At 38.0% G+C, this 26,853-nt stretch overlaps 1 protein-coding gene across 1 annotated transcript in view; it reads right to left on the bottom strand.

The window, feature by feature from the left end:
• Positions 1 to 948: 948 nt before the first annotated feature.
• grin3a (glutamate receptor, ionotropic, N-methyl-D-aspartate 3A) overlaps positions 949 to 26,853 on the bottom strand; it is a gene marked incomplete at both ends in the record, with an annotated part of 50,096 nt that continues 24,191 nt past the window's right edge. Inside the window, 8 exons of the mRNA XM_079805201.1 lie at positions 949 to 1,285; positions 4,605 to 4,675; positions 4,835 to 4,999; positions 6,656 to 6,807; positions 8,535 to 8,650; positions 12,982 to 13,127; positions 13,256 to 14,306; positions 18,288 to 18,892. Coding sequence (XP_079661327.1) covers positions 949 to 1,285; positions 4,605 to 4,675; positions 4,835 to 4,999; positions 6,656 to 6,807; positions 8,535 to 8,650; positions 12,982 to 13,127; positions 13,256 to 14,306; positions 18,288 to 18,892 — 2,643 coding nt within the window. The remainder of the gene's footprint in view (positions 1,286 to 4,604; positions 4,676 to 4,834; positions 5,000 to 6,655; positions 6,808 to 8,534; positions 8,651 to 12,981; positions 13,128 to 13,255; positions 14,307 to 18,287; positions 18,893 to 26,853) is intronic.

The following is a 26,853-nucleotide window of genomic DNA, read 5'->3' as shown; positions in this document are numbered from 1 at the left end:
CTTCTTCCTCAGCATCAATGTAACCAAGTTCAGGGAAGGACACAGGATGGCCGATTGTTCAACATAATTTTATTGATAAAAAACAAAACAAAAATAAAGCGGCAGACCACTAACAATCGCTCTACTGGCCTCACTCTGCTCCCACGGCTCTCAGCCCCGCCCTGCTCGTCACATATACCCCCTTCGCCCTTTGCTAAACGAAAACAAAACGACAAAATAAATGTTTGAGGCCTGGTCTTCTCTAGTCCTTTACTTTAAAAAAAATGGAACCATGAAATGTTAGTTGGAATCAGAATTGGAAACCAGAACCATTCATTTCCTTTTGATTCTCATCATGGTCTCACCAGATCTCATCAAAATTCATTATAATCGCAAAAGACACTTGAAACTAATTTTAGAAGATTTGAAAGAAATGAATCTCACACAAATATATCTCAAACCATTTTAATTCATAGAAACATAACCATTGAAGGTTAACAGCATGTGTTCAAGGTTAACACTTTCTTTTTACAACTCCAGAGACAACGGCGTGGCTTTCTTCTTTGAAAATGTTCTCAACTCTGTTTATCAATATGCAGGAGATGCTATCATACATCACAGTTTGACACCTTAAATAAATGTCATTTTGACACATAAATGTCTTCCCTTTAGGCAGTTACGCACTGTCTTTTTCTCGTCCCCACATAAAAAACAAGGTATCCTCAGAATTGAACTTCTGGGAATACAGAAATACACACTGCTTACATCCAATGTTGACTCCCTCTGTCCCTTTTCCAAGCTCAGTTCAATGAGGAATCAAAATAATAAAAAAAATAACATAAAAAAAGGACTTCAGAGAATGTGCTGAGAAAGTCTTGCTTCCCTTAGGAACCGCAATTGAAATAATCACCTGGTAGGTCCAAGCCTTTGAACAATGTAACCCATAAAACTCCAGCCATATTTCTAAGTCTAGGACTCGGTCAAAGTCTCTGTCTTCTGATACTGCTCCAGCTCTTTTTTCTTCTTCATGGCAAGCTGCAGTTGCTTTTTGATAAGCTGGATTTGTGTTTCCAAGTCTGTCAATTCCTGTACTATTGGGTTCTGGGCAAGGCCCAGCAAGTCGGTTCTTCCATTAGCTGTGGCCTGTAATGGAAGCTGTCTCTTCTCCTGTGGGGACAGCAGTTCTTTACAATGTGAACATTCCAGGTCATTTTGTTGTCCCTCTTGATTGGACAGTTTTTGCCTGTTGCAATTGGAAGTTCCCATAGAGTTCCATGGAATTTGTTGGTTGTTTCCAACATTGCAGCTTAATCGGGACAAGAACAATATCACAATATCAGTACATAAACACACATTTTAGGAAGCATGCCATGAAAAGTAATAGTTGTTCCAATTATGAAAATCCTGTCATCATTTACTCAACCTTATGGCATTTCAAATCCATATGACTTTCTTCCGTACAACACTAAAGGAGAATTGTTGAAAGACTGGTTGCTTTGAACCATGCATCTGTAGTAAAACCAATCTATTTTCACTTGTGTGCTATATTCCAAGTGTTCTGTTATATCTTTGGGTGAGAAACTGATCACTGAGAATCTTCACATCTAACCTAGCTTTCCTTGTCGTTTTCATAAGACATGTAGAAATCATGAATGAATTGGGCTGGATTCCCGATAATGTTGTCTCTTAGCGCGCTACAAAGACTCTAAAGGTATAACTTAACTAAAGGTATACCATTTCTAGGCGTGTTCCCCGAACTATATCTTAGGAGGTTGCTTAAGGTATACCTTCTTATGTGCGACATTAGCAGGTACTGTCCATGGCGGCGGTGCTAATTTTGGTTTATCAATGGCTCAAAATCGATTATTCACTCTATCAGGGGCTGTTTAACTGCGTAATGTGAGAAAGCAGTGTTCTTTATAATAGAAGCACTTCATAAATAGTTGAAATGGCATTTATCAGGACTCGTGAGATCTTATAAATATATTCCAAATTGCAAACAAAATCCAACCATGGATATTTTATATCATTTTGAAACGACTATGCGAACCCGCAACCTCTCATGCCCAAATGTATCTTGCATCAACCAGTACACTAACTGCACTAACATATTATCATAATATATTTTGCCATAGTTCATTTACTTTACAAGCAGGGTTAATTGCCCGCATCACATTATTGGTGTAAATCACAAATTTCTATTATTGGATGAACTACTCAATAAAAGCACAACACGTGCAACATATAATCAACAGAAACTAGCGGAGAAAAAAAAAAGACGGTGGCCAGTGGCTGAATTTCGGGGCTGAGTTTGTCTTGACAAAGTCGGACTAACAAGAAAGTTGCTGAATTTGCTGCTGTGGCAGGTTAAATTTATTTTAAATTGCAGCTCCTGACATGGTAGCATGGGGACTAAAGTCTTTAAGGATGAAATAGTGCACATACACTAAATGGCTTTGCGGACGGCGCCATCTTTGATTTAGCACAACTATTCGCTGTATCGCTGCCATATAGTTTGACCAAACTCCTTTCCACAATCATTCCCTTTAAATAGACTCCATAATAGTTTGCCAGCTGATGTACCTTTGGATAATATAATTCAAAAGCTAACAAACATCAGTGTAATGACAATTGTATTCTTTGCATGAAAACACTAACCTGAGATGTAAAGAAGCTTTTTGCACAGTGGTGGACACTATGGGAATGAACTGTCAACAGTGATAAGGTATAGCTAAGAGTGGTCCAGACCAACCTTACGAACAAATGACTTACAGAAAGCATACTTAACTAAGAATGTTTTGGGAAACACAAATTAAAATTAAGGTAGAGCTTAAGGTATAACTTAAGAACGACATAGCGTTAAGAAGGTTTCGGGAAATGCAGCCTTGTTCTTGTGGGTCAAATCCTTTAAAGCGGGGGTGAAATGCTGTTTCATGCATAGTGTGCTTTTTAACACTGTTAAAGACTTGGATTCCCATCCTAAACATGGACAAAGTAAAAAAAAAAAAAAGTTGGACGTTTGATGGAGTATTTCTTTGCCAAAAATACTCCTTCCGGTTTCTCATAAGTTTCGGAACGTTTTTTTCCGAGTATGGGTATATCTGACGTCAGATAGCGCAGAATGTCCTTGTACGGGCCGTACGGACTCTTCTCCCGGAAAAGGCGCGTGCGCGACTAGACCGAGAGAGCAAACGCTTTAGGGAAGCCGGCTGCGCAGCAGTCACAGGACTTCACGAAATCAACAATGTCACCAAAGATGTGTGTTTTTGGTTGTCAGGGCAAGACAACCCTGTACAGCTTCCCAAAGAACCCAGAGTTAATGGGACAGAGGATGGCGTTTGTTTTTCCGGAGCAGCAACGGAGTTGTGCGAGTGTTTTTGTTAGTTCCCTGAATTTCGGCGACGATGGTTTATAAACAAGGTACAATTCAACTCCAGATTTGTAGCTCGTCTAATGCTGAAAGATGGAGTAATCCCAGCGATTAAGGTACACAGTCATATGTTGGAAGCAGGCGGTGAGTAAAACTGCTTCAAATGTCTTTGTGTTAATAGCTATAGACTTGTTCATTCAAATACGCTACTATTCAATTGTTTTTCTATGTAAGCACGCACTAGTCTGACTTGCAAAGCCGTTCCGCTTGCTGCTGCTAACATTAAATCGCATACAGTCGATAAACCAAATTATGTCCTCATAAACCATGCATAAACACACAAATGTTGTAAAACTCGCGAGCATGACAAGCCGCTAAGCAAGTATATAAGTTACAGTTACAGTACATACCATTGAGATGTCCTGCTGTAGTCGTCGTTGCTGCTTCTCCTGTTCAATTTCAGCCTTTAGATCTGATTCTGGATCATATATGTATGGCTAAATCTGATTGATCTCCATGGTTAATTTAGGATAACGTTTTTTTTCTCCACGTTTAAGGATGTCACAGCTTTCAGACGCTCTCAACGCAATAGTTGCGCACACTCGTCATTCTTTAGCTCCGCCCACGATACGCCCCCAGCCTCTCGTTTTTTTTCGGAAAGACTCTGTACAGCCTATCTTTCTTTTATAAATATAATAAAACTAAAGACTTTTCGGAGATATGAAGGATGCAATACTACTCTATAGGTACTCAAGATTGACATGAGAGTGACCCCCCCTTTAATGAACTGCCTGGCCTGTTACCCAAAACTGGTCTAATAAAATCAGAACAAAAGATAATCCCTTCAAAATACTAATATTTTATCAGACAAGTCATGCGACTACTTGAATGATACTTTAATGGTGCTTTATGTCATTTTTAGAAGTGCGAAAACTCAGATTTATTGCAATTAATAAAAAAAAGATGAACAAGTACTGTACATTCTTCAAAAATTCTCTTTGTGTGTTTCTTGGAAGAAAGAATGGCATATTAATTGCAGTGTTATTAACTAAAGCCAAAACTATTTTAAATCTTGTTTGCTAATTGAAATAAAGCTGAATAGAAAATGTATTATGCTTAAATGATAGATTACATTTTTTATTACCCATTGACACAGCACAATTATCCGAGAATGACACTACTTCAGGACTTTAATTCAATGTTGCTTGAATGCTACTGAGTATTTAAAAGCACCTTGGCTATGAGAGCAGTTTACCTTTTCTCCGGTTTTGCAATTGTCTGTAATTTGTCTTCTTTGAAAGCTGGGTTGAGTGCTCGATGTAATCTCTGAAAAAAAATTTAATTAAGTATTATTAAAGTGAAGAAGTGCTGGAAATTACAAAGTGAATAATGAGCAAAGCATTCCCTTAATGCTACAACGTGTCACCAAGATTACATGTAATTATGTTTAATGCAACCAGCCTAGAACTCTACAAATAAACTTACTTGACTGGTGTGTAGCCAGTATTTATGCTGCGACGACTCCTGAACTCTGGGTATCAGCCAGCGATGGACAATGTGTTCACCTAGTGTGGTGAGGAGAGACAGGGCCACCCCAATGCATAGCATGACAAATAACCCTGAGAAGTGCTTTATCCCCATCTGTAAAGTCTGAGGTTAGAAAACGGAAAGTCAAGGTTAGAAAAGAAGAATAGTTCACCCATTAATTACATTTTGTCAGTATTTGGTCATCCTCACATATAACCCAATATTATTTACACAAAAGGAGATCTTCTGCAAAACTGAAATAGACAGCAATTTTTAATTGCAAACAAAGATCACACACACACACACACACACACACACACACACACACACACACACACACACACACACACACACACACTCACACACACGCCTGGTTCGCTATCTTTGTGGGGACTCTCCATATCCGTAATGGTTTTTATACTGTACAAACTGTATATTCTAATCCCCTTACACTACCCCTACCCCTTAACCAACCTATAACAGAAAACTTTCTGCATTTTTACATTTTCATAAAAAACTCATTCTGTATGATTTTCCTCATTGGGACCTCAATTTAGGTCCCCACGGTGAGTCCCTATGAGTCAGTGTGCATTTAGGTTGAAGTCCCCACCGGGTTAGAAAAACAAATACACACACACACATACACACACCATTAAAGCATCATAAAAGTAGTTTGAATGACTTGTGTGTGCTATATTCTGAGTCAAGTGTGTGAGGAACAAATCATTGCCATTATTCTCTGAAAATGTTCTTCTTCGGCCAATATCAAATCCCTTCAACTAAATTGAACAAGCAAACAATACAATTTCGATTGAAGAAAGAAAATAATGCCTGATTGGAATGACATGAGGCGGAGTAAATCACAATAAAAATGAGTTCTGAAAAAGGAAGAAAAATAATACACTACGTTTCTTTTCAATAGGCTACAATGTTATGGGTTGTTAGATTGGTTGTTAGATCCTCAAGTCCTAAATGCTGGTTTTCCATGTTTTATGAGGACTCTCCATAGACAAAACATAATTTACTGCATCGATACTGTACAAACTGTTTAAATCAGACATTGAGTTTTCAGTTCCAAAGACGAAAGGAACCATCCAGACTTTCAGCGACAAGTGCAAAAAGTCATGGTATGGGGGTGCATCAGTGCAAAAGGCATGGGTGACTTGTATTTGTGTGAAGGTACCACTGACGTGGAGGTGTTACATTGGGATTGTACAGAGACATATACTGCCATCAAAATGACATCTTTCCTGGGAAGCGAGACAATGCCCGGCCTGTGTGCTAAACCAGAGTGGTTTCTAGACACTCTACAACTTAGAAAGGATGTGCTTGACTGCCTGCCTGCAGTCCAGATCTGTCTCTTATTGAAAATGTATGGCATATCATGAAAAGGAGACTCAAACAACGACGACCGCGGCTTGTATAAGGCGAGATTAGGCAAAAAATCCACTTACAAAACTTCAACAATTAGTAATAATTAGTATTCCCAAACCTTTAAAAATGAGTAATTAAAAGGAAAGGTGATGCGACAGTGGTAAACATGATTCTGTCTTAACTTTTTTGGAGTGTGTAGCGGCCATCAAAATCAAAATTTTTGTCAGTTAAATACATTTGAAAGAGAATGAACAAATCATAGATTCTAGATTTTATTGCATTTTACAAAATGTCCCAACTTGATTGATTTGGGGTTGTTTATTAGTCCCATATTTTAACAGCTTTATTGAGTAAACATCACCAAAATTATAGTATTTCTGATTTTCAGTTTGTGTCACGACTTACCTCTGTGACTGCAAAGCTTCTTTTGCCACAAGGCACCACTTTGTACCACTTATCATGTAGCATGTCCATAAATCCATCAGATTTGTACTGACTGACCAACTCAGAGATATTTGAAGTCAGAGGAGAGTTCTGTTTGAGCCCAATGCCGTAGCCTGTGAACAGAAGGACAATGCAGTTTTTTTTTAATCTTAGTTCACACTTGTCATGTCTGGTTCAATTGAAACGAACCCTGGTGCGACTGCTCGGTTAGTGCGGTTCATTTGAACATATGTGAACGCTGCCATCCGAACTCTGGTGCGCACCAAACAAGCGGACCGTGACCGCTAAGGGCGTTTTCACACCTGAAAGTCCGCACCAAGGTCCGAACCGAAGTTCATGTTTTGATACATGTTATACATTCGGTTAGTTTTGGATTGGTTTCACATTGCAATTATGCAAGCGCACTAAAGAACTTTACATGACACACTTGCTTCCACTCGTCATCATCTATGTGGGCTGCGCCTGGACATTGATTGGTTTGTAAACGGACGTGCGTCTGACGTCAGCGTCTTTGACAAAATTAAATGAAAGGACGCATATCGTTGCCACTATTGAACAGTGCGCATTGCTTGACTATTTTCTTTTCGTTACGTTTAAAAGTGGACATTTCAAGCTTTATATACACATATTTCTCATTTTTGTGAGACAAGTAGCCTGCTGAGTTTCGGTTTATTTGAGACGCGCTCCAGTTCATGTGCAAAGCATGTGATCGCTCCCGCGATTATTGTGTGCAATAGACTATTTGCTTCTTATTTATTAAATTCAGGCAATTATCTGATTAAACGTTGATTCAAATTAAGATACAATTTATACGAAACAAAATTCACATTAAAGAAAGGCTTTCTAAGCAAAATCATACAAAATTTATTTCTGACCTTCTGTCTTCTGACATATTGCGCATCTTTTCACTTTTCATAATCAATGTAGCCTAGATTGAATTTAAAAATAATATTATAATATTTAAACATAAACAGGAACTTCCTGTAAATGGTCTGAATGTCCGTACAGAAAATGCTTTCACACTAGAAACGAACCGAACCTTTGTTCAGTTTGATCCGGACCGAGACTACCTCTTTTCGTCGGACCAAATTTCGTCTGTTTGGTCCGGACCGTGGTACGGGGAGGTTTCACACCTGTAATTTTGATTCGGACCAAACTGAAAAGTCCGAAATTCCGGACCAAACAAGGTAGGTGTGAAAACGTCCTTAAAAGATGGGTCTCGGTCCGCTTCCAAACGAACTCTGGTGCGGTTCGATTGATATATGAATGCAACAAGGACCAAAGACATGTAAACGAACCAAAAACAGGACATGTCACAAGATGCCGCTACAAGTCAACTGATTTGACGACGCGGAAAGATCGGTGTATCCAAAATGAGTAGAGGGCAAACGTGGAGCAACGAGGAGGTAAAGTGCCTCATCAATATATGCAGATCTTCGGTTTGAATGTTTTGAACATTTTATGAGCTCTTTGTGAGTTCTCAGCAGGTAAAAATAAAACCATTTGTACACGCATAAAATGATCGCGTTTAATCCAGCACACAGCATTGTTTTGAATGTTCGGTAAGCAAGCTCCGTCGCGAAATATGCATCATAAAAGCCGACCAATCAGGTTGTGACCGTATCCCTATACCTTTGGTTCAGTAACTTTAGGTTCGCTGTTTAAAAATGCCAGTGTGAACGCTAAGGACCAGGACTATATGTTTTGTTTTTGTTTTTTGGTCCGGACCAAACGAACCGAACTACAACCCTTAGCTATTAGAGCAACATGTGCAAAGTAGTTCAGTCACTCTGTAACCTATAAACAATAACAAGGGAGTAAGAAACATTAATTTACTTGCCTTCAATTGCAAATGGCTTTCCCACTGTCAGCATTTTGCAGTCTGCATCAATAGACACTTCATAGTCTAAAAGAGCTTTGTCCATTATAAAAGCATCCAGCTTTTGGGGATCATCCCTGAAATAGTATCAAACAGTTTACTATTATACAGTGAAACACAGACAATATTTGCTGCATTCAAACATTTTTATTTGTCTATGGAGTTACAATGTCATGTAGTCACAATATAAACTTTTGATCAGTATTCTTGAATCATTCAATTGTCACAAGATAATGAACCAAAACTACTAGAACCAGATACCCACACTCATAGAAGGGAACACAGAAAGTCCATAACCTGACTTTACTATTAGCCGTTGCATCCTTGTTTACCCTATGCAACTAAAAAAAAAATTTTATCTTGCAAAAAACACATGCTGGATTGATTTAAAAGGAGAGACTTTGCCAACCTGCTTAGGAAAATATTGCAAATTTTATCTACTTCTCCTGAAATCTATTCATTCTGCCCGCTTGAAGGAATTATACACTGTGGCAATATTTTGGAGTATGTGGTCTGATTTGAAGACTGCATCAAATCATATCCTGAAGGTTGAGGAGACTCAAAAGAGGAGTTTCAGACTTGCAACATGGTATAAGAAAGGAGGAAAATCTCTTTAAAATGTAGTTAAGTGTGGCCTGTCGAACTCTCATGTGACGTGAAAACATGAAAACTCTTGGCATTGACTTATTTGCTTTGGTCATTCCAACAATTAAGTACATATGTATTAAAAAGCCAAATTTTACCAATTTTTGGCCATAACTTATCAGGTTATAAATGTTTCCCCCCTCCAATACATCCTGTCCATCATTGACTGCGCAAAAGCTAACTTTAACTCACTTACATCAAGTGGGTGGGTGGTAGATCCTTTTTCTTGATTAGCACCCATGCAAGTGCTTTACACACAGCTCATTGCGCATGAAAGAAAGAGGGACGATGTGGTTGCACTCGGTTGCATTCATTTGTGCTGTTTGTGAAACTATAGTCTGACAGCAAGATTTCAAATTATTGATTCAATCTGTTCATCTGGATGAATTAGTTTACTCATTCAACCTGCATGCTAATAAGTTTGCATGAATTTAACATATTATAAGCATGAAAGTTGTGGGGATGAGTAAAAGTATGCACAATACCCACAATCCTGTGCTAAAATTCAGGCCCTGAGTAGACAGTATATATATATTAGGGCTGTCAATCGATTAAACATTTTAATCTAATTAATTACATACTCTGTGATTAATTAATCTAAATTAATCGCATACATAATTTTTGCTGTGAAAATATTTTAAATATTTCAATTCAAATGAATCAATGAATAATCAGCAGTAGTGACATTAAAGTTCAAAAACTCTTTAATTATTATTTTCGCTGTTCAAATATTGGCCGTAACAATAAACAATATGACCTAATATGCTGAGGAAATAAATTAAAAAGTGCTTCAGGAAGAATATTTTTTTCACTGTACATACAAACAGGGCTTGACATTAACTTTTTTGCTCACCAGCCACTGTGGCTAGGGGTTTTCCAAAGTTACTAGCCACTCAGCATTTTCACTGGCCACAATTTTGCTGCTTGGAAATTACATTTTATATGATTAAAGTTGACTTTGGCATGCTTAAATTACTTTATTTTGAGTCATTTTACTTGATTTAGAAGATTTAAAACCCTTTCAATTTTTCAATGCAGAGTGACCACCCAAATCAAGACTACATTGTATATCAGCTGGTATGTGCAGGTGGGGAAGGGGTGGGCAAGGGGTGGGCAATATGGCTAATATGAGAAATGTAATATAGGCTAAATAAAAGAACAAAGAAGCAAATTACAAAAACAATAATACATTTCTTAAAAAAAATATACAGATACAGTAGGTTTATTTAATATGTATTCATTTATTTAACACCTGTAATTGTTTGATTAACATTAATGACAGACAGGTATTCATTTGGGCTGCTGAATGCATGGACGTTGTAACGAGTAGGAATATAGTGTGGCCCCTTTAAGAGTGCCTGTTGAGAATGCGTATCAATAGTACAAGTGTGCAGTGTCGTGGAATGTATACGCTACACAGTTTTTCACGTACATATGATACGCACTTTATGGCGTGTATATGACACGCTCTTGGGTAGGATAGTGGATATTGCAGGACATCGCAGACGACTGTATTTTTATCAGCACTTCCATCATGCCGTTTTTATATAGGCTACGTAAATGTTCCAATCAATGATCCAGGCAGCGCGTTCTCGTCTCCCTCCTTCTTTTTTTAACGTGTTATTTTTCCTCAGATTAATTAATCGAAATTAACGCGTTATTTTGACAGCCCTAATATATATATATATATATATATATACACTCACCTAAAGGATTATTAGGAACACCTGTTCAATTTCTCATCAATGCAATTATCTAATCAACCAATCACATGGCAGTTGCTTCAATGCATTTAGGGGTGTGGTCCTGGTCAAGACAATCTCCTGAACTCCAAACTGAATGTCAGAATGGGAAAGAAAGGTGATTTAAGCAATTTTGAGCGTGGCATGGTTGTTGGTGCCAGACGGGCCGGTCTGAGTATTTCACAATCTGCTCAGTTACTGGGATTTTCACGCACAACCATTTCTAGGGTTTACAAAGAATGGTGTGAAAAGGGAAAAACATCCAGTATGCGGCAGTCCTGCGGGCGAAAATGCCTTGTTGATGCTAGAGGTCAGAGGAGAATGGGCCGACTGATTCAAGCTGATAGAAGAGCAACTTTGACTGAAATAACCACTCGTTACAACCGAGGTATGCAGCAAAGCATTTGTGAAGCCACAACACGCACAACCTTGAGGCGGATGGACTACAACAGCAGAAGACCCGACCGGGTACCACTCATCTCCACTACAAATAGGAAAAAGAGGCTACAATTTGCACAAGCTCACCAAAATTGGACAGTTGAAGACTGGAAAAATGTTGCCTGGTCTGATGAGTCTCGATTTCTGTTGAGTAGAGTCAGAATTTGGCGTAAACAGAATGAGAACATGGATCCATCATGCCTTGTTACCACTGTGCAGGCTGGTGGTGGTGTAATGGTGTGGGGGATGTTTTCTTGGCACAATTTAGGCCCCTTAGTGCCAATTGGGCATCGTTTAAATGCCACGGCCTACCTGAGCATTGTTTCTGACCATGTCCATCCCTTTATGACCACCATGTACCCATCCTCTGATGGCTACTTCCAGCAGGATAATGCACCATGTCACAAAGCTCGAATCATTTCAAATTGGTTTCTTGAACATGACAATGAGTTCACTGTACTAAAATGGCCCCCACAGTCACCAGATCTCAACCCAATAGAGCATCTTTGGGATGTGGTGGAACGGGAGCTTCGTGCCCTGGATGTGCATCCCACAAATCTCCATCAACTGCAAGATGCTATCCTATCAATATGGGCCAACATTTCTAAAGAATGCTTTCAGCACCTTGTTGAATCAATGCTACGTAGAAATAAGGCAGTTCTGAAGGCGAAAGGGGGTCAAACACAGTATTAGTATGGTGTTCCTAATAATCCTTTAGGTGAGTGTATATATATATATATATATATATATATATATATATATATATATATATATATATATATATATATATATATATATATATATATATATATATATATATATATATTATGACTAAGATTGACCTGAGGAATATCATCTAGATGCAGGTAATGCACTCGTTTTGTCGATCTCTCTCATAATACTTTACATAATACAGTAAGCTTCAATGAAGCAACTCAACATTCCTTTGTTACTAGTTCTAAAGTGACGTATTAGAAATAGTAACGGAGGCTTGGGGTCAACTGTCAAACTGTCATTTAAATATATATTCAGACTTATATATGTACATGTACTTTCGGATTTAAATGTATATATTTAGACTTATAAATATATATTCGGATTTGTACCTATATATTCAGATTTACATTCATATATTCACGATACACACACACACACACACACACACACACACACACACACACACATACACACATATATATTATAAGTCAGAACATTCTAGTGATGCATGCAAGTCAGATCATCCAATGAGAAGGAATTTGTGTTTTGCTTCATAAATTGTATGCTTTGCAGTGAGTTAGATAATTTAAAAAGTAGAAATATGTGTTCTGCATGCCATAAAATGTATGCTTTGCATACTTGGCCCTGAGGAACCAGGAACAAAACTTGCTTTGCATATGAGGAGGAATATGTGTTTTCTTACAGTTCAAACAAGTCTATTCATTCCTAATCTTGTACAGTGAAATGGATTTGTACAACATAGCAAGAAGTAGAAAGCCATCTAAGAAGGACATGGTAGAGGGCGTCCAGTAAATTGGTGCTGCTTCAGTGATCGATGCCACTTTGCAATAACGATTACGACTTACTTAAGATGATCTATTCCATCAGGGGTTGTAGGGGCATTGTATCGTCTCATGTATTCATGCATCTCTGGAAAGCTTTTTTTCACATAGTCCTCAGCGCTGCTCTCCCGAACAGTTCCAAAGCGGAAACCTTGTGATGGATGGTGGAGCTTGAAAAGCAAGAGGACAATTTTCAGCAACCAGTAAGTATATTTTTAACCTCTTAACCATTTGAAAGTTGCAAGCCTGCCAGTCATTTTGACATCATTTGAAAATGATAAAAGCAAGTTACTCTTACCTTGGGATCATGTATACCTGAGAGTTGCTCGTAGGTTTTCTCACCAACCATCACAGCGGCGAGATTAGCCGTGTATGTTGACAGGCAGAACAAACAGAAAATGGCCCAGAGGTTCATGAGGAATCTGCCGGTCCAACACTTTGGCGGCTTAATGGCGGCAGTCCTGCCGAATAAGATTGCGTAGCAAACGTTTAGCGCTGAGGAGAAAGAAAAGACACGCTCCCTGTTTCTTCCCCTTGGGGTCATCCCGAAAGGGCTTTTCCACTCGTACAAGGTCAGGAAAACAGCTGTCAGATGTAAAGACACAAATATCCCCAGCCACATACTCCAGTGCAGGGGCCACATGAAGGCGCCGATGGGTGCGGCAGTATCCATAGTCCTGACCAGGATTCCCAGACTGGTGGAGAAGAACGGGCTGGTGAAGTCAATGACCTGACTGCGTGCTGAGTTGATGCTAAAGGAAGTGACAGCCAGATGCGCAGCCCCGCTCATGAGGTCCCCGACCAGCCCTGTCCAGCGACCGCTCTTGTACGCTCCATATTTCCCATCTCCCACGATGTAGAGGTCAAACTGAAACCCCATGTCCTCTGCCAGTTTCTCTAAAAGATCAATGCAATAGCCATAGCAACATTTTTTAAACTCCATGGGCACGGTGTCATTGGCGCTTTGCAAACCCTGAAAAAGACTTTCCAGCAAGGCTGTATCGTTTGTTAGGGGGTCAAGGCACAACTGGCCAGCTGGGCACAAACCTTCTTCATCAACATCTCGGGTGAAGACAAATGGGTGTTCTACCAGGGTGACGACTCGCAAGTGTAGACGTGAGGAATACCGCCAGTCTCCCCCTGGCTGAGAATGTCTCTTATTAGGCCAAACACCGTAATCCATAATCACTTTGCCTTGCTTCCAGCTGCCAAGACGAGTCCACATGGGCTTGCCTATTGGGTCATGCTGTAGATTCCATATGAAGTGATGGCTTTCAGAGATGATGGTAGATTCCTCTCGAACATCGATGTAGCCACTCAGGCCGTCAAACAACGTGTTGGCCATGTATCTGAGAATCAAGAGAAAATAGAGGTCATCCAATTCAATCCATAGAAGTCTAATTCTAAAGCAAACACAACGTCAAACCAAAATTAACCTAATTTGCTTAAATAATACTGCAAAATATTTCAGACGTAAAGGCCTGTTCATACCAAGGACAATAACTATAACTTTATTTTTTATTAATCATTCTAAATGAGAATAGCAGAGTCCACACCACTATAACGACAAAGAAATTATATTGTTAATTTTGGTTATAGTTGCCTTTACTGTGCATGATTCAGAATGATATTTGGTGTGTTTATCCTTTATACAGAACCTACCATGATTACCACAACACCACAAAACACTGTAAATAGTTGCTTCCTAATAAGGAAGCCCAATATTTTATAATCCATTAAATCCTGATAATCCTGTAAAATGAAGTCCCACTCTACATTAAACATAAAAAAGCACTACTAACATTCATGCCACATTCGCAGTAGCATGGACGTTGCTGAGTTGTTTTTAAAACAGTGTACACTCTCAAAAAAAAAGTGGCCGTCACTGGGCTGGTACCCTTAAGGGTACATTTTTGTACCTTTAAGTAGAGGAATTGTACCCTAAGGACCAATTGTGTACCTTCAAAGATACAGTTATACGTTTTGTTCCCCAAGGAACAAAATTGTACCTCCACTGTACCTTTTTTTTCTGAGAGTGTAGCTTTTCTAGTAAAAAGCAACCTTTTCCAGAAGCATTGTTGTTTTTGGCACATTTTTTGTTTTTATGAGATCCTTATTTTGTGCTATATAAATACTGCTCTAATTGCAAAATATAAAATAGACTACATCATCTAAAGACTCGCTGTCCCTTAAATGGCTCCTATGTATTTTTTTATTTTTTTTTTTTTTTTACATATAGCATAGCTAACAAATTTTCTTCTAGATATAAATTCTACTATTAGCATTTATCTGTAGATTAACCACCTCAAATTATCAGTAGCTTGGAAATCTAACAGTTTACAGTAGCTTCCTCATTATTTACTGTATTCTGGTCAATTTGGAAATATGTAATGTCTGTGCAAATGCCTTGTCATTTTTCTTTTATGCTTTAACTTCACCCATTGCCTGATTGGTAAGCTGTACTATTAAGCCACTTGACTGACCTTCAAATTTGGGGGGAAGTATTATTGTGTCCTGTATTGTTCTCTGTTCGATTTAGAGGGTTTTTTTTCCTACAACGGTGTAGCTAACAGTAACCCTGTTAAATCAGTAATGATAGGAGAGCTGAGCATGTGAAATTTAAGCCCTGAGGCAGTTTGGTTGGAAATTGTCGAAGTTGTTTCCTGACAGTGCAGTGTTGGAGAAAACGCTCTTGATATGCTGTCTTAAAAAGCTCCTCTTGGCTGTAGATGAAGAGGATAATCCTTATAGGATATGCAGACATGCAGTATAGTCACCGGTCACAGATTATCAGAAATCTGACATGGTTCTTTTGGTCTGTCAAAAATTGTCAAATTTTACATCATGTAAAAACTAACCTTTCTGAAAGGTTGGTGGAAATTGAGAGAGGATCTCTGTTCCTGCTTTGTCTGCTCCATTCTAAGACAGCATTCCAAATTAAATGGAATTTAGATCATTTGTCTCAATAAACTCCTAATTACTGCTTATTAATAGTTCGTAAGGTAGTTGTTAAATTTAGGCAATGGTTTGATATTAGCATGTTGCTAAGCTAATGATGTGACACTCTTATTAACACACATACAAATATTGAATAAAATAGTAAATATTTACTTTGACCAATCTATTGTATAAGTAATTTGATACAATGCTTTATGAGATTGTCAGTAACACTTTAGTATGGGGAACACATGTTCACTATTAATTATGACTTTTGCCTCAATAAACCCCTAATTCACTGCTTATCAATAGTTAGTAGTTTTTGTAGTATTTAAAGCTACACTGTGTGATATTTTCCCCCATCTAGTGGTGAAAAGGTATATGACCATCCAGGGAATTTTAGTTTCTGTTCCTCTCAATTCCAATTTCGATTCAACTCCTACAGTGGCCGATTTAGTCCAAGATTAACATGGCTTCCAGTTCGACCTCGTCCACATTTGACACGGTGCCTGTGGGATATTCTGTGCGCAGTGGGATGGTTGGAACTCAACTGGCCTAATTATTCGGCTAGGAAGAACTGCAGCTAATCCAGAGTGAACTTTGATGATAGTAATGTTTATTCAGTCATCCAATTGCAAGGCATAAACAGGTTTGCGTGGATATGTACATAAATGTGGTTTCTGTGAGAGAACAAATAAGGATGGTAAATATACATACACAGTTAAGAACTGTATAACTATACTTATAAGTTACATTTGTATAATGTAACCGTAAACCAGAGCTTATTGTACCATATATAGGCGCTAAATGCAGCTGCATTAAAAGGAGCGGAGCTGCCGCTGCTAACAAGCGGTGTCGGATTACAAAAGTGTGTGCGCAGCTTTAACGTTAGCACTGCAGTGCGCTCTGTATAACAATTGTTAATATGCCGATCAGACCTGATACATATTTCCATCAACATACATTACAAGCAAATATTTTCTATAAACGAATAAACATTGTTGATAACAAAATAACTGAATGATTATTCAAATAGGTGAGCATTACGCTATTGTATGTTGACACAAAAATACTTCTGAGGTGACATCAATTGAATTACGCTGATGACACACTCTGAAACACATCTACAATGACAATAACTATTATTACTTACGGAGTTATTAACGCACAGAAATACCACACAAGGAAAAACAGACTTTTGAGGAATAAACAAGCCAGGAAAACTCCGCATAACTCTGTTACTGGAGCTGCTGAGATGAAAACTCTCTGCACATGCACCAGACAAGTCTGAACAAGTCGACGCGCACATGCGCGAGGCGGGGGATTTTGTACAGTGCCATCGAGTGTTAAAACCTATGGTTAAAACGCGAAAGGCGAAGCTTGAATTTACGGGGATGTCCCTCTTTGGCTAATGTACTTTCAAGATGGAGGGGCAACATGGCGACCACCGTTAGATCCCATTACCTTATGTATTTTCAATGGCATATTATAAACTTACGAGAATACTTTATTACTTGAAAGAAGTAAATATACATTAATGAGCACAAATATTTTTGAAAGAACTAAGTGTTTTTAGCTAAGAATAGACTAAAAAAGTTGCACAGTGTAGCTTTAAGTTATTGCGTAGGATTAAGGGATGTGGAATAAGGCATTCATATGTGCGTTATAAGTACTAATGAACAGCCAATATCCAAGTAATATGCATGCTAATAAGCAACTAGTTAATAGTGAGAATTGAAGCCTAAAGTGTTACCAGATTGTCTTCTATAAAAATGTAATGCTCTCTTAGAATTTGTCTGAAAGAAAACGTATACACTCTTAAAAATTTATATTCCAAAAGGGAGTTTTCATAGTGATGAAAAAAACAAAACAGACAGATTTTTGTTTTTCAACAACCCTTGATACTTACAGGATCACATGACCAAAAAAACAAAACAAAAAAAAACAGTGGTGTGCTGACTTTTTATTCTGTTTTTTATTATATATTTGTATATTTCTTTAGTCAAGCACCCAATCTTGAGCATATTTTTGCCGGTGATGTGTGTGCTTTGTTCCTGTTTCAAGTTTTCACAGTGATGCCATTGAAGAACCATTTCTGCTTCCCCAAAGAGCAGTTCTTAAAAATATTTTTTTTCAGTTCTTTAAAGAACAATTTAATAATCTATAGAGCCTTTCTCCGCTACACAGAACCTTTAGCGCAATGGAAAGATCCCATGGCAGTTAAAGGTTCTTCATTGGACCATAGATGCCAAAAAATTACTTTTATTTTTAAGAGTGTATCGTAGAAGGCAGCATAACATTTTGGTGCAGTCTTTGCATTCGCAGCATGTCTGTGATGCCATTTAAACAACACAAATATTACACAATATCAGACAGCATGCCAAATAAAATACCTGGACAGAAAGGTTCCTGATGTGAGATTTTTAGTCTCAAGTCTTGCCATACAGTTTGTGATGCCAGGAATCAGTGCCAGCTCTGGAGACACAGTGGCAGCCGATCCCACCGCCCGCGCCACCAACTCCAAAGCATCCTGGACATAATGATCCAGTGAGGGCTCACTCATACGGCCATGTGCAAGAAGACCCAAGGGTAGCCCCTCTGTCCTTAATTCCTCTACATTTTGAGAGTCTCCTATAATCCAGCGGTAATCAGGAAGAATCAGTCCAAACTTTGCAATGGTGGTAAAGATTCTCCGTATATCCCTGATGTCACATCCAAAGGTCACTATAGTAGATGTTGAGTCTTTGATGGACTCCAGTTGACCTTGCAGGGACGTTTGAAAGTCACTTTTGGAGCTGCTGTTGGTGGATATTTTGAGGACTGTGCCCAGATGAAATTTGGAGCTGTTATGGAGCATGAAGACAAAGTCTGAAATGTTCATCTGTTGACACATTACCAGACTGACATCGTACCAGTTATTCATGGACAGCAGGGAGAAGATGAGATCTGCTTGAGAGGTTTGAGGATTTTGCATTGCCATCTGGAAATGTAGTAAGTTCTGTTGGTAAGAAATAAATAAGGGACATCATTACAGAGAAAATAGTGTAGTAAGGATGGGTCACGTTGGTCAACAATCCAACGTCCAATTGGATTAAGGCCAAGTTTGAGATTGATACGATTTTTATATTTTTAGCTGCAGCGCTAAAATAAGCATGATAATGGTGTGATGTGCTTTAGCTGTTATATGGGTCATTGACAAGTAAAGCTTTTTTTTAAATCACCAATGCATGATGTAATGCATATTTTCGAGTCACGAATAAAGTGTTTAAACAAGTTTATGTTGTTAAATAACATTTAAAAGTATTTATTTTTTTTGTATTGTTTTTAAGTCAGGCAGTACAACCAAATAGTTGTATGTATATATGCTGTAGTTGTACCACCTGACATGGAAAGTGAACCAACCTACCCATACTTGAAATTGATTCGACACAGATTCATAATGGTTTGGTGTTTTGTAATCAGTTATCACTATAAGTCGTTATTTAGTTTTTTTTGGAGCACCAAAAATATTCTCATTGCTTTATAATATTAATATTGAACCACTGTACTCACATGAACTGATTTAAATATGTGTTTAGTACATTAATGGATCTTGAGAGAGGAAATGTCATTGCTGGCTATGCAGGCCTCACTGAGCCATCGGATTTCACCAAAAATATCTTAATTTGTGTTCAGTTGGGATTCTCTGGATGATGCATTATCATGTTTACTGTTATTTCCTTGTCAATTCATAATAAAAAAAAGCCATGTTTGTAGTTGTGCTACCCTAAGATTTGAAAATTGCTGGACAAAAGTTTTTTAATTATCTCAACAGCTTTAAAACTACTGATATTTATAAAAATGTGTTTATATGAAAGGTTTCAAACCTAAAATGATGCCAGTATTTAGAATTTAAGCATTAAGTATTTATTTTTTTTATTATTAAGACACCATTTTAAATTGTTTTCTTAGTCTGGGCTGCATTTCCCAATAACATTGTCTCTTAGAGCACTACAAAGACTCTACGGGCCCTATCTTGCACCCAGCGCAATTGACTTTGTACACCGACGCATGTGTCATTCCTATTTTGCACTTTTCCCTCCACAGAAGCACGTCGCTAAACTAGTGAATGAACTTGCGCTACCTGGGCGGTTCAGCGCAAAAAAGGAGGCGTGTTCCGGCGCAAACAATCCCTGGTGCTATTTTGCTGTTCCATTAAACAATTGCGCCACTGACCAGAAAAAACCTAGTCTAAAGTCAGTGGCGCGTTGCGCGTTGTTCATTATGCTATTTTAAGGGCGCATGCTTGACCATAATGTATAGCGTGCACAACGCGCATACACTTTGCTCATGTAACCTACACAGATGCAACAGTTATTTTTGCAAATCATAAATTGTTACACTAAAAAAATATTAACACATGAGATGACGGAAATCATTGTGGTGTGCCACGAAGATGTGAAAAAATAGGCATAAATCTAGCTTACAAATGATTCAGGCTAATTGTAATAATTAAGGATAAGACCTGTTTGTCCAATAGTGGCAAGACATATATGTATATAAGGACATCTGACAAATTGGTTTGTCCGTCAAGAACCAGGAACAAAAATCGACTGAAAAACTGAAAAAACTGAAAGACTGAAAAAAAAAAAGACTGTGAAATCACCTTTACCATAATGTACAACATTACAACACAACTTCTCTGTCTTTCACTGCTCTTACAAGAACATCAGTCTCCTCGGCTGTGAACCGCTCCTGGCGTGCGCCTGGTAAATACGCCATAATAATAGCAATCCATAATGGAACTTGCGCACCTGCTTTTACAGGGAATGTTGGATGACGCTCGGATTGGTTTATTCACGTTACGCCCAAACCACACCTATGAATAATGAAGCTACTTCAGACCAACCCATTTTAGATTTGCGCCGGGCGCAAGAGCCATTTATCCCGCTGGGAAAATAGCAACAGCGCCGAGACCCGCCCACAAAGTTACTTGCGCTTCGCGTTTTGACACTTGCGTTTCAGATCGTTAAAATAGGGCCCTAAAGGTATAACTTAACTAAAGGTATACCATTTCTAGGCGTGTTCCACAAACTATACCTTAGGAGGTTGTTTATGGTATACCTTCTTAAGTGCGACGTTAGCAGGTGCTGTCAGTGGCGGCGGTGCTGAATTTGTTTATCATTGGCTCAAAAATCGATTATTCACTCTATCAGGGGCTGTTTAACTGCGTTATGTCAGACAGCGGTGTTCTTTAGAAGTACTTCAGAAATAGTTGAAATTGCATTTATCAGGACTCGTGAGATCTTATAAATATAATCCAAATTGCAAACTAAATTCAAAACCGTGGATAATTTATATCATTTTGAAATGATTGTGCGAACCTGCAACCTCTTATGCCCAAACGTATCATGCATCAACCCACTAACGGGCAGTAGGCCTTTGCCATTTATATTATCATAATATATTTTGCCATAGTCTTCATTTACTCCACAAGCAGAGTTGATTGCCCGCATAACATTATTGGTGTAAATCACTAATTTCTGTTATTGGATGACCTACTCAATAAAGCGCAACACGCGAAACATAATCAACAGCATAGTGGAGAAAAAAGAAAGAAAGAGAAGAGTGGCGACAGCTGAATTTCGGGGCACTCCGTCAAATTTGTCTTGACAAAGTCGGACCAACAAGATCTAAAAGCTGCTGAATTTGTTGTCGTGGCAGGCAAAAATTAATTTTGAATTGCAGCTTCTGACATGGTAGCCAGGGGACTAAAGTTTTCACGGATGAAATAGTGCACATAGAAATGGCTCCGCGGACAGCGCCGTCTTTGATTTAGCACAACTATTCGCTGTATCGCTGCCATATTTTGACCTAACTCCCCTCCACAATCATTCCCTTTAAATAGACTCCATAATGGTTTGCCAGCTGATGACCTTTGGATAATATAATTAAAAAGCTCACAACCGTTAGTGCAATGTCAATTCTAAATCCTTGCATAATTTAAAAAAAAAAAACAATTCAATTAGCCTAATTGAACACTGGGTGTATACTACAATTTCAGAATTATATTCATATAGACTGATATGTAAAGTAGCCTGAATGGTGGTGGCCACTAGTGGAATGAACTGTCAATAGTGATAAGGTATAGCTAAGAGTGGTCCAGACCACCCTTGCGAAAGTATGACTTACACAAGGCATTCTTAACTAAGATCATTTCGGGAAATACGTATTAACGTTAAGGTACACCTTAAGGTATAACTTAAGAACAACGTAGTGTTAAGAAGGTTTCGGGAAATCCAGCCCAGTTCATTTGTTTGGACAGTTGAACCACCTGACATTTTGGGGGTTTAAGATAACAAAACACAAAATAATATGTATTATTTAAATGTACTAAAAAGTCATTCAAACTAAATAGGTTTTATAGAATAAAGTGATGTCATGAATTTATCAAATTATTTTAAAAGTTAATAATGCACTTGGACACAAAAAATATGCACAACACGTCATTGACCCATATGGAGTTTTGTGACCGTTATTTTAGTAATTTATATCTGTTAGCTTTGTGGTCATCTATATGGTACTGTGCTTCTAAAAGTTGTCATTTTTAAATACCTTTTTAAAACTTACAATCCCTCTCTTTTGGGAAAATCAACCAGAAATATTGATGACTCATCTTGCACTACACTAATTGAGAATGTCCATGCATCTAATGACATCTACCACAGACAAGCAAGAATTATATCATGAGGTGCATCGCAATTGGCATACTTATGCCGTTGTGTAGTATAAATAGTTTTGTTAGTGTGTACACACCGAATATTAAAAAAATAAGAAGTGCACTTCAAATACCTAGATAATGCACTAATTTAACTGTAAAAATGAAGGGTGAAATATTGGACACTTTGTTGGAATGTTGGACAACTGTTATAGCCATCAGACTCGGATGCTGGATGACAAACATGCCATCTAAATCTCATACACTAGACAGTAGAGTACATGGTGCATAGTTCAAGTACGTTGCGTATATAGTATATAATTTGGGAGACAACTATGGTTCGTGGCTGTGTTGTATCAAAACATAAGTTCAATAAGGCCCGCCCAAACCACCCAGTTTCAATAGAAAATATGTCAATGCAAGAAAGACATCAAACAACTGTCTTTAACACATTTAGACAGGCTGTATTTAGATTGGAATCAGATGAATCTAAACCTGCCTAATTATACTTGTGTAATTATATTCTTCAAGACTGATTGATCTACTACTCATTCAGGCCATTCTCCATCTACACTCCTGGGCAAAAAAGAAAAAAAGAAAAAATGGGGCACGCTTTTAATGGACTTAACCATTTTAATCAGAAATCGCTGGTCAGGAAATGAGCAAGAATGGCAAAAGTAAATTAGCACGGAATATGCAGCTTTTTACAGGAAGAAGAGTCAGTTCCGTTCCACTCAATGTTGATGGCTTCAAACTATGGAAGCTTCTTTCTGGGGACATTCTAAAACGCATAATGTGAAACATGCTAAATCTGAAAACGACACCCTTGCGTTTTCGTGTGTACAGCCAATCCATATATTTTGTGAAACAGTGATGTCATCACACCACGTTCCGCACTGGAAAGACTAGAAAGGGATACAGCTATGGGCACTGGGCATGCGCACATCAATATCGTCATTTAAATACTGTATTTGCATTATTGTAAGGGTAGGTTTAGGTTTGGGGTAGGTGTAGGCATTAATAAAACACATCTGGTAAGTAGCAAATTTATTTATTATTTTATTGTGAGATTTTGCCTCACTTCCTACCATTGCTGAACCCCTTCTAGCCACAACTCTTCTTCTCCGTTTTTAGTGTATTTCTGTGACAGAATTACAGTGCCACATGCTGGCCTGGCATGTATACTACATCGTTTTGAGTTCAGTGCTCTCCTGTGTATGCAGATATTTCTTGAAACGAGGAAAAAAAAAGATTGGATAGGGAAAGCTCTGGCTTCGTGTGGACGGGGCCTTATTTACCTTGTGTTTGCAGTGCTGTGCTGGATCGTTGTCATACGTGCCTCGTGTTTCCCTCCTCCTTGTGCCAAGCCAAGTCAAGTCTTGTTTTTCCCCCTCTGGGTAGTTTTTGTTTGTCTTGTTTTATTTTACTATTTTATTAAAAGCCCATTTATCTGCATAATTGAGTCCTCGCTTCTTCCCTTCACCCAACCCTGAGACCCATAGAAAACCGTTGTAAAGAAAACACTTAATGTGGCTTAATGTACTAAGACAGATGTATTAAAAGACCAAACCCAGTAAACACCAAACGAATAAAGCATACTACGTACAGAAAAGCAGATGAGCCCATGTTAAAAAGAAAAAAAGAAGCACATTTGTGTTTACTTTATTAAGGTTGGGAGAGATAGATTGTTGGAATAGTTCTTCCTCTGTGTTTATGGTTTAAGTGATCCAGGTGTGAGTACAGATTTGGGTTTTTCAAATCACTAAACCTGCCTGGGTTTTTAAATAATAATAATAATAATGAATTTTGTCTTTTTTTATAACTGTTGGTACATTAATGTAACAAATGTCCACTGCAGGTAAGTTGCTGGACCCAGGTGCAGTTTTAATTCAACATAAAGCTTAACATAAATCAAAATCCAAAATGTAAAACAAAAAGATTTGGCGATACAACACAAGAACTTGACATGCCATAAACCTACCAACAGTGGTTACAACCTCAATAACAGACAAAGAGGGCTTAAATACACACAGACTAATGACAAGACAAGTGACAACTGTGAACAGTGATTAAACAATGAACTAATGACAGAACACGACAAGATCACATGAGGGCATGGGAAATCACATGACAAGACCAGGAAACCTGACAGAACATGACAAACTTAGAAACGTGACAGTAAACATGACATTGAACATGATAAACTAAAAACATGAAACATGAAACATGAAACATGAACATGAACATGAACCAACACCAAAACACCCTGTGACAATTAAATTGCTTAACGTGTTATTAAACGCATTCATATTCTGGACTCATCTGCTTTTCTGTACATAGTATGCTTTATTACTATGGTGTTTACTGAGGCTGGTGTTTTAAAGGGGTCATGCACTGAGAAATCATATTTTGACATATAAGAGGTCATCATACTATAAGAATATCATGTACGTTTCAGAACGGAAACTTCCTTTTTAGTCCTAAAACAGCTTTTATTGTAACCAAGCCCAGTGTGTGAATGTGGAATGTGCCCATATACTGTAGGTGAAAGACCACCTCTGCAGAAGAAGATCAATGTCTACTTCATCATTGCAACTTTGGCCCCGCCCACTGGTGTGTTAGTGAGATGACGAGGAGAGAAGAGCAATACAGGATGAACTACAGATAACATTGCCTTCCAAAGGACCCTAACTCTAGGAATGTGGTAATTTATTTTCAACAATATGAATTTCTCAGTTGCGCATTATTTATTTGGATGCGGTACATTTCACTGTGGATTCTTTGGTAAATCAGTCGCAATTTCAGCGCAGGCTTTGCAAACAGACTTCAACGATATGGGCTTGACAGTAATACTACAACATAAGCAACTGTGTTAATTCTAATGCCTGATCTGTGACCAGTGATTTCTGATATGTAATGATTTATGTATTCACAAAATGGTTTAAATCTGGACTTGTTCTCAAGCCACTTCTTGGTTGTCTTTGCAATTTGTCTTGTGGAAAAAATAACATCTGATCATTCCTCTTTAGATAACAACTTTTTATTTGTGGGAAGCAAGCCATTTTGCAATATTCTCCTGTACGCCAAACCATTAAATGACTTTTCGCAGTGAAGCAGAAGCTAAAAAAGGCTCCCCACACTTCCTCCACGCTTCACTGTGGTAGAGACGCATTTATTATTATACACTGCCCGGCTAAAAAAAACTAAAAAGTAAGGATAATAGCTAAATTTAAGCAAATGCACTACTTAAAAAGCCATTTCTGTCTCAGAAAAACATCAAAGACATAATGGAGTTTTTGGCAGAATATGGGAAGTTGTGTACATTGTGATGAATCACGATGAAACACGAGTTGAATGGTGATGCTCCAGAGTGGTGTCTTTGAAAATCTGGTGAGAAATACACTGCACAGACAAAAGAAAGGTTGCTGTTTGGATAATTATTGCAGTGATTATTATGTTTGGTCAGCAATGGCTTTTTAAGTAATGCATTTGCTTAAATTTAGCTAATTTCCTGACCAATAATTTGTTTTTGTTTTTTGGCCCAGGAGTGTAGTTAATTTAGAAAATATGCAGTTCTGCACAAACAAAGGGAAGGCATAAGTTTTATGCCGAACAGATATTTATGGTAATGCATGATTTGATGGACTGTCTCCTTCTGTTTGCATATTGAGTTTCTGAAGCAGATTCTCTTCTGGGGAAAACTAATATTTAGATTTTCATCATGATGTCCAAGTATACAAAAAAAAACAATTTCTTTAAGTGCTCCCTGGTTCCATTTGTGATGCATTGAAATAGAATCCTATCTAGAGGGGGTAGAACTTCAAAACTAGTTTGAAACATGATGAGTCCTCTGAAAACAGTCAAATTGATTGTCTGATTGGTCTGATTTTTGTTTAATTAGCATCCCCATGCCACATTTAACTGCATCACGTTGCTCTAAAGACAAGGGCCTGGTTTCACAGACAGGGTTTTGATTAACCCAGGAGGATTAGGCCTTAGTTCAATTAAATATATTTAAGTAGCTTTTATAAATGTGCCTTAGAAAAAAACATTACTGATCTTGAGACAAAATAATGGCTCTGACATATTTTAAGATACAGTTTGTCAGTGAAAACATGCAGCTCAAACAATTTTGCATTTGAAAGATGTCTAATAGCTGTCCAAACACAGCCCCAACATCTAGGCTAAAACAAGGTAAAATTTGGGCTGTCAGTGAAAATTGAATTGACGTCTAACCGTAGCCCAAGAATAGACTAGTCATC

This window comes from Gobio gobio, assembly GCF_949357685.1.
Source record: "Gobio gobio genome assembly, chromosome: 22".
Classification (NCBI taxonomy): domain Eukaryota; kingdom Metazoa; phylum Chordata; class Actinopteri; order Cypriniformes; family Gobionidae; genus Gobio; species Gobio gobio.
This window is presented reverse-complemented; position numbering and strand designations above follow the sequence as displayed.